This window comes from Sturnira hondurensis, unplaced genomic scaffold (assembly GCF_014824575.4).
Source record: "Sturnira hondurensis isolate 20B ecotype Veracruz unplaced genomic scaffold, ASM1482457v3 Scaffold0006437, whole genome shotgun sequence".
Classification (NCBI taxonomy): domain Eukaryota; kingdom Metazoa; phylum Chordata; class Mammalia; order Chiroptera; family Phyllostomidae; genus Sturnira; species Sturnira hondurensis.
In genome coordinates this window covers 3,815,120-3,824,549 of record NW_028079068.1, presented here as the reverse complement: position 1 = coordinate 3,824,549, position 9,430 = coordinate 3,815,120, and the positions used below count along the sequence as shown (strand labels likewise).

The 9,430-nt window shown below is 41.9% G+C and overlaps 1 protein-coding gene across 1 annotated transcript; it reads left to right on the top strand.

Annotated features, from left to right (window-relative positions):
- Nucleotides 1–3,536: 3,536 nt before the first annotated feature.
- CHRM2 (cholinergic receptor muscarinic 2) lies at nucleotides 3,537–9,108 on the top strand. Its single transcript, XM_037049131.1, has one exon. It carries the CDS (start codon nucleotides 3,572–3,574, stop codon nucleotides 4,970–4,972), a length of 1,401 nt encoding a protein of 466 aa, XP_036905026.1. The 5' UTR covers nucleotides 3,537–3,571; the 3' UTR covers nucleotides 4,973–9,108.
- Nucleotides 9,109–9,430: the final 322 nt, after the last annotated feature.

The window sequence follows — 9,430 nt, the reverse complement described above, 5'->3', positions numbered from 1 at the left end:
GTTAAGAAGTGTAATTTTTGACATTTGAGGTAGTCTTATAGTTCTATAAGTCCTATAGTTCTGTAAAAATCCCACTTGTTACTGTTCACCAACTATTGTTCTCATATAATTACCTGCATTATGTTTATAAAAATAATCGGGGTTTTGCCCTGGCTGGTATAGCTCAGTAGATTGAGCGTGGGCTTATGAACCAAAAGGTCACCGGTTCGATTCCCAGTCAGAGCACATACCTGGGTTGTGGGCCAGGTCCCCAGTAGGGGGTGTGAGGCAACCACACATTGATGTTTCTCTCCCTGACTTTCTCCCTCTTCAAAAATAAATAAATAAAATCTTTTTTTAAAAAGGAAAGAAAATACTTTAAAAAATAATCTGGGTTTAATACCTCAACATGTTTCATGGACAGCATAGAGCAGGAAAAACACTCAGGGAAATCATATTGAATGACAATATTGGAAAGTTTAGCCTTCTGCCTCAAGACCTGTTTTTTAACTAAGCTATCACAGAGGAAAACTTTTACAAACATAATTATAATGTTGCTGTTTTTTCTTGCATGATGGCTTCTTTACTTCATTTTTTTCTTTTTTATTGAATAATTGCTGCTCAACCAACCAATCACTGCCACTAGCGCATATGCCTCTCCCAGGCAGGGACTCTGTCTTACAGTCACCACGGAGCACCCAGCATACATCACAATGCCTAATACAGGGAAGTCGCTCAATAGATGGGGGAAGACAAAATGAATGAAAGAATGATGGAACCAACTAAGGATCACAGTCTTATCTCCATCACTGATTTCATACGTGTGAAAATTACCTAACCTTCTTAGGCTTCAGTTCCTTCTTCTGCTAAACAAATATAAATCCTAGCCTGATTACCAACAGGAATAACAGTAAAATGATAGCTTGCTAGTGATTTAAAAATAACACATTGACAAATTGATATAAAAATTGATACAAGCATACCAATATACATTTAATAAAGAATTTCCTTTGCAAGATGTGAAATATTGGGACTTCAGGGACTTCTGGCCAAGATGGAGGCATAGGTACATTCACTTTGCCTCCTTGCACAACCAAAAGAAGGACAACAAATTTAAAAACAAAAAATAACCAGAACTGCCAGAAAATCAAGTTGTATGGAAGTCCAACCACCAAGGAGTTAAAGAAAAGGCATTCATCCAGACCAATAGGAGGGGCAACAATGGGCAGCCAGGGCAGAGAAGACAGGTGGCAAGGCAGTAGCTGCAGGACTCAGTGGTGCACATTTGTGTGTGGATAAACGGGGAGGAACTACTAGGGAGTGAGACTGGCCACATAACCCAGGGTTCCAGAATAGGGAAATAAAGCCTCAAAACTTCTGACTGAAAAATACCTGTCGGGACTCTGACAGTGGGAGAAACTCTGAGACTCACAGGAGAATTTGTTGGAGAGACCTACAGGGTCCTAAAAGATACACAAAACCACTCACCTGGGAATCAGCACCAGAAGGGCCCAATCTGCTAGTGGGTATTGGGGGAAGTCACTGAAAACCGGCAGAGAGAGGAGCAAGTGCCATTGTTCCCTCTCGGACCCCTCCCCCACTTACAGCATCACAGAGCAGCCACATGGGTTGCCCCACCCTGGTGAATACCTAAGACTCTGACCCTTATAATGGAATAGGCATGCTGAGAGAAAAAATGTGGCCCAAATGAAAGAACAGATCAAAGCTTCAGAAAAAAATACAACTAAGTGATGAAGAGATAGCCAACCTATCAGAGGCATAGTTCAAAACACTGGTAATCAGGATGCTCACAGAAATGGTTGAGTATGGCTGCAAAATAGAAGAGAAAGGGAAAGCTATGCAAAGTGAAATAAAGGAAAATGCACAGGGACCCAACAATGACAGGAAGGAAATGGGACTCAAATCAATGGCTTAGACCAGAAAGAAGAAAGAAACATTCAACCAGAACAGATGGAAGAAACAAGAATTCAAATAAATGTGGAGAGGCTTAGGAACCTCCAGGACAACTTAAAACATTCCAATATCTAAATCACAGGAGTGCCAGAAGGAAAAAAGAAAGACCAAGAAATTGAAAACTTATTTAAATAAATAATGAAAGAGAACTTCTCCAATCTGGCAAGGGAAATAGACTGCCAGGAAATCAAAGAAGCTCAGTCCCAGAGAAGTTGGACCCAAGGAAGCACACACAAAGGCACATCATAATTACATCACTCAAGATTAAAGATAAGGAGAGAATCTTAAAAGCAGCAAGAGAAAAGGAGACAGTTACATACAAAGGAGTCCCCATAAGACCATCAGCTGATTTCTCCAAAGAAACCTTGCAGGCAAGAAGGGGCTGAAAGACAAGGACCTACATAGAAGATTACTCTATCCAGCAAAGCTATCATTTAGAATGGAAGGGCAGATAAAGTGCTTCCCAGGTGAAGTAAACTTAAAGGAGTTCATCATCACCAAGCCCTTATTATATGAGATGTTAAAGGGGCTCATCTAAGAAAAAGAAGATAAAAAAATATGAACAGTAAAATGACAACAAAATCACAACTATCAACAACTGAACCTAAAAATAAAAAAAAAACGAACTAAGCAAACAACTAAAACAGGAAGAGAATCACAACAGTGGAGATCACTTGGTGGGTTATCCATGGGGAGGGGGCAAGATGAGAATGGGGGAAAAGGAACAGGAAATAAGAATCATAAATGGTAGGAACAAAATATACAGGGGTAGGTGGAAAAGTATGGGAAATGGAGAAGGCAAAGAACTTATATGTACAACACATGGACATGAACTAAGGTGGGGGAATGATGATTGGAAGGGAATATAGGATGGAAGGGTGCAAAAGGATTAAAAAATGGGAGAACCGCAATAGCATGATCAATAAAATATATTTTTAAAAAAAGATGTGGGATATTGGAAATGCTCATATGTGATACTGGCTACAAGTGCAAAATAGAGGTCAGGCAAAATAATACCCATTGTGTGAAGTGTGTTGGCTAATAAAGTATTATTATATCATTTTATTACTTTTATTGGTACTATGGAAAAGACTTAGAGCTACCAGGTGAAAAGCTGTTAGTGACCATAAAAGTCACAACTCAGTACTCTGTCTTAGGATTTTTTTCATAATTCTGCCCTCCTACTGGTTCATTTATTTGTTTGTATCAGAAACTTCTTGATGCTTTTTACATATAATCTTGGTTTATTCAGTTCAAATCATCAGAATTACACTTGGTACTTGACTGATAATAGATTGTAGATAGATAGATAGATAGATAGATAGATAGATAGATAGATAGATATTCTTATCGAGACATGGTCACATTCAAAACATTACTGGACTTTAAACAGATTACCAGCCTGAAAGGATCTTTTGGATCATCCTTACCAGTCTTTTAAGTGGGGCAGGTAGGTACAATAAACATGTAGGAGAAAGAAGGAAGGTTTGGGGTCAATGTGGTTCCAAAGGAAGAAGTCTGACATATTTTAAAGCACTTTAAATTACATGTGTTCATTTTGTTCTTCTTCCCTGCAGGTTTCAATGTTTATTCCTGGCTACTGACTACAGAACACAAAATGAATAACTCGACAAACTCTTCTAACAGTGGCCTGGCTCTGACCAGTCCATATAAGACATTTGAAGTGGTGTTTATTGTCCTGGTGGCTGGATCCCTCAGCCTGGTGACCATTATCGGGAACATCCTGGTCATGGTCTCCATCAAAGTCAACCGCCACCTGCAGACCGTCAACAATTACTTCTTGTTCAGCTTGGCCTGTGCCGACCTCATCATCGGCGTTTTCTCCATGAACTTGTATACCCTCTACACTGTGATTGGCTACTGGCCTTTGGGACCCGTGGTGTGTGACCTTTGGCTCGCCCTGGACTACGTGGTCAGCAATGCCTCAGTGATGAATCTGCTCATTATCAGCTTTGACAGGTACTTCTGTGTCACAAAGCCGCTCACCTACCCTGTCAAGCGGACCACGAAAATGGCAGGTATGATGATTGCCGCGGCCTGGGTCCTCTCCTTCATCCTCTGGGCTCCGGCCATTCTCTTCTGGCAGTTCATTGTAGGCGTGAGGACAGTGGAGGATGGGGAATGCTACATCCAGTTTTTTTCCAATGCTGCCGTCACCTTCGGCACTGCCATTGCAGCCTTCTATTTGCCAGTGATCATCATGACTGTCTTATACTGGCACATTTCCCGAGCCAGCAAGAGCAGGATCAAGAAGGACAAGAAGGAGCCTGCGGCCAACCAAGACCCAGTGTCTCCGAGCCTGGTCCAAGGGCGGATAGTAAAGCCGAACAACAACAACACGCCCGGCAGCAACGAGGGCCTGGGACACCACAAGATCCAGAATGGCAAGGCCCTCAGAGACGCTGGGACCGAGAACTGTGTGCAGGGGGAGGAGAAAGAGAGCTCCAACGACTCCACCTCCGTCAGTGCTGTGGCCTCTAACATGAGAGATGACGAGATCACCCTGGATGAAAACACGGTCTCCACTTCCCTGGGCCATTCCAAAGAGGAGAACTCGAAGCAAACATGCCTCAAAATCGTCACCAAGACCCAAAAAGGGGACTCGGGTACCCCAAGCAACACCACTGTGGAGCTGGTCGGTCCTTCAGGTCAGAATGGAGATGAGAAACAGAACATTGTCGCTCGCAAGATTGTGAAGATGACCAAGCAGCCTGCAAAGAAGAAGCCTCCTCCCTCCCGGGAAAAAAAAGTGACCAGGACAATCTTGGCTATTCTGTTGGCTTTCATCATCACGTGGGCCCCATACAACGTCATGGTGCTTATTAACACCTTCTGCGCGCCCTGCATCCCCAACACAGTGTGGACCATTGGCTACTGGCTTTGTTACATCAACAGCACCATCAACCCCGCCTGCTATGCACTTTGCAATGCCACCTTCAAGAAGACCTTTAAGCACCTTCTCATGTGCCATTACAAGAATATCGGCGCGACAAGGTAAAATTTCTCCGAGATGAAGGAAGGCGGTCAAGGGAAGAGTGGGAAGAAGAAAAGGGGTAAAAGAGCTCATTGCAAAATCTCTGCCATTGCACTTTATAGTCTTATCCTAGATGTGCAATTAAGAAGCTCAACGGTGACACTCATACTGTGCCTATGCTCCTCTGAGAAACTGGCACCTTAGACGCCCTGTCAGCGCAGGAGCAGGCGACCATGAAGGTGACACGTTGGAATTGTGGATTTAAGGCATGATCTGCACTTTCTCAGTCTCTTGAGAAGGGCTTCTGAATCTACAATTCTATCAGTCTCTGCACAAGAAGAAGAATAACCTCACTCCTTTTTGTCGTTGTTCCGTGTTCACGTGAGGATGGAAGGCCATGGTCAGAAGTTCACACGGAACCTTAAAAAAATAGACACATAGTACAATGGGGAAGGAAAAAAAGAAAAACGGGTGTAGGAACAATCTCCAGAGTGCTAAGCATATATTATTTTTTGTTATGGTTTTACTTGGAGGATTGCAATGTAATAATAAATGCTTATTTTTTTACCTTACCCTTTCCCCCCCTTCAAAAGCAAGCAAAGAAACGAAACACCAACTAGATCACATTGTTATTTTTCTCGTTAGGGGATTTGCTTTTATATTGTTCTACACTGTGTAAGGACAGATTATAGAGGACTTTCACTAAATCCAACAAGAGACAGCCAAGAAAAGGGGCATCTCACCCCTGTCTATTGCGTGCTTTGCATTCTTTGGGGGTACACAAGTCTATAAAGATGTAGTTTACTTATGATCCTTAATGGGAAATGGTTTCCCCAATGTGGTTTTCTCCCAAACTACCCTCTTATTTTAATAGACTAATAGACTAGCCTCCCTAATACATAAATATACTTGAGAAGCCAAGGCAATTTCATTAAATTGAGGTTTCATCAAGTTCAATAATGGTCATTCCTCTTGGAGAAAGTTTACGGAGGCCAGAAGAATTTTGAGCTAAGAAAATGGAAGGTTGAAAGGGCATTCTGCTTCAACATGAATCTGCCTGACTCACTTATGAAATGCTGACTTGTAAAACATGAACTCCTGGCCTTTGTCACCGGGGAAAAAGATGTTGTTGCTTTTTTCATTTGGAATTCTGAATAGGATTAACATACTCATCTGGCCCCAGGGACTTCTGGGTCAGTGTCAAGAGATTAAGCCTTTCTCCTCAATGCCTCCTGAAAGCCAATCTTCAATCCACAGTTACATGAGATTGTTTATAACCATTCTGTGACCCAATAAAGGGGAAAAAAACTCATTCAAAAACATGTTTTGCAACCACATGTTCCATATTCCTCAAATTGTCAATTCTCCCTAAAATTTTTTAACTGCAAAATCAAAATTCTATTGGGAGAAGCATAGTAACCCTTGTCACAGACATGCAGAAGACAACTTAAATAGAGGCCAGGGGAGCCCAGAAAAATCTGAGACAAGAATGTAGATAGTTGCACCCACGGTGCTTCTCACATTTCCCTAATTCTAGACCATAACAAGGTTGTGTCAGGAACCAATGCCCAAATAGTGGCTTTAAAGAACCTTATTCACATAGAGACTTTTTATTTCGTACCCCAAATAAACGTTTGATTCTGTTGTTCGCCTTTAACTAGCTATTTTTATTCCTCTCTAGTTTCACTATGGTTACTGTCATCTTCCAATCAGATTTTCCAGAAGATGACCCAGTCAATAGAAATAAAAGTTCTGAGAGCCTTTTCGAATTTCATGTTTTGCCTTAGAAACTTTCTCTTGACCAGTAATGCCTATGTGAGGTGGATGGTGAATTTGCCAGTGTCAGACCTTAGCACTTTAAGTAGTTGTTTTGGGTGACTTGCCTCATTGGTGGCAGGCCAACAGTTCTGAGAGTTCAACAAAAGCACAATGGAAACAGTTGGGAAGCGGCAAATTGCCAACAGTATTTGTACTTGACTTACCCGTTAGAACAATAACTTCCTCCTTGAATAACTTCAGTCGTTTTCCCCCCAAAATCTTTCTCGTACAAACAGATAGCCCTCATCCGGACAGATTCTTGTACACGACAATTACATCAACGCAAACTTTTACATTTTAAACCCATGTCTATTTTGATTTTCTTTCTTCAAACCAACAAATAAATTGAGTGGAAGGAACCTCAAACTAATGGAGTGTTTGGTTCCCCATAAACAAAACAATTGATAGGCTGAATGCTTCACTTACTGACTTGGACTATGATGACATGGATTCAGCTTCAGTGAAATGAACTCTTTGGATTCAAGGCTGGTGGCTTCTGGATTTGAGTCCCTTCTACGTAACAATCCCACTCACTGGGAGTTAACCTGCCGGTTAGTCTCCATACCCTCTCTTTTGTTCCTTTTGTGTCTGCCCTTCAGCATAGCAACCACAACCGTTTGGAAAGAGAAACCATCAGGATTAAAGAAAGGAACTGAAGATAGACTGACACATTGTGGACGCTTTATCAACCCAAGTTAAACAATGGAAAAGTACTGAAAATGGTCGATGTTTAGAAATATACGGAGACTATAGTCCACGGTTTGCATTAGCTGCTGCTGGATTTGTCTATGTCAGTGGCTCTCAAGCAGGGATGATTCTGCCCCCCGGGGCATGTTTAACAATATGTAGAGACATTTTTAGTCATCACAACCAGTGGGGAGAGCTATAGGCATCTGGTGGAGAGAGGCCAGAGATGCTGCTAAAAATCTTGCAATGCACAAGGTACCCACCTTCCCGCCCCACCAAAACAAAAGATTATTTGGCTCAAAATGTCAGTAGTGTTGAAGTTGAGAAACCCTGTGCTACATCAAGGGATTCTAGAGCTTGCTTTGTATAAATGAGTAAATAATCCTGTACCACTATTGGAATATCAACGCGAATTGCTCACCTGTTTGAAAAAGGTAATGCCCGCCAGTCAGGGAGGAGACAGGCTGTGATCCATTGAGTCCGGTGTGTTTATACTTCATAGACTGGGAACACGGGCCATGTCCACACACCCAGAATCACCAGAACAGACTCACTGCACGCTGTTTCCAGCACCTTACTGTCCAGTCACAATTTCCACAGGGTCTGGTCAATTGAGATTTCAGTCGCTGGCCCTTAAAATGGTTGCACTGATGTGGTCAGTTTCTACTGGAGCTGACCTTTGTCCTTTCAAAACCGTGAAGAGCCTCTTTCAGAAACCGTGTCATTCATCTCCTTTGTTTTACTGGGAAGGGGAATATCTGTCAAGAATTTCTTCTCATAGCAATAATGTAAATATCACAGAATGGTCTTGAAGATGAGGTGATTCAAAATGTGAAAAGGCCAGGTCATTCCTTAAAAAAAAAAAAAGAAAAGAAAAGAAATGGTTATCCTTTTACCAGTTCACCAGTAATCAATGGCCCACCCCAAGTGTGAGGAAAGTACGTAGTAAGTCATTTTACATTTGGCAAAATGCATAGAGTGCACAACACCATGAATGAACCCTAGTGTCCACTACAGATGTTGGGTGAAAAACGATGTGTCAAAATTGACGCATCCATCAGAACAAAACGTCCCACTCGGAGGTGGGGTGTAGGCAGAAGGGCGTGGCCGTGCCTGTGTTGGGGATCAGGGGGTATACGGCAACTCCCTGTACCATTCGCTCCATTTTGCTGTGCCCCTAAAACCACTCTAAAAAACAAAGTCTTTGCAAAAGTCGTCACAACAAGTAAAATCCAAGTAGTAAATCAGTCACGTGACACACGCTTTCCGGTGTGGATACGGAAGCCGGAAGTCCCACCGGCTCCTCCTCTTTGCCCACTCACTGCTTTCTTGATCCTGCAGACCTGACGTGGGGGCACATGGGAGTTCAAAATGATGACAACGTACCTGTAGAGATTCGATCTACTTTTATTTTCTCCTACTTAGTTCATTGATAGTTGCCCTTTTCCCCGTTTGAATTCATCCCTTCCAACAACCACAGCACTGGTGTCACAAATAGGGGAAGCACCCAAAGCTGGATGAATTGTGAAAAGTGTATTTTCAGCATGTATATATAATACCATGCCTCTCCAATATGCTTCTCTTAAAAGGGTGCACGCTGCAGCATGAACTGTGTGCATATTTAATGTATCTTCCTGGAATATGCTGTATGCTTACTATACATACTCTATAAATAAAGTAATGAAATGTATAATAGAAATACATATTTCTGTATGCAAATAAATATATTATACACAAAATCTTCATATGCAATATGGTATATGCTGCTTCAGAGTACGCAATGAGATTTTACGCGTCCACTTTTCAAAGAAAAGAGAATTCGTTTTTGGAGGAAGAGGTGTGAGAATGACCGAAATCCTACCCATGTTACTACTAAACTGTTATATCCTCTTTGAAAACAGGGTGTTTGATTTTAAGTATCTCCTGAAAGAATATATTAATAAATCTTTGCCGACGTCACCCCATGGGACAACCATG

What these genes read in the sequence shown, in the direction of transcription:
- CHRM2 (XM_037049131.1), top strand. Translation starts at nt 3,572, where the DNA reads ATGAATAACTCGACAAACTCTTCTAACAGTGGCCTGGCTCTGACCAGT.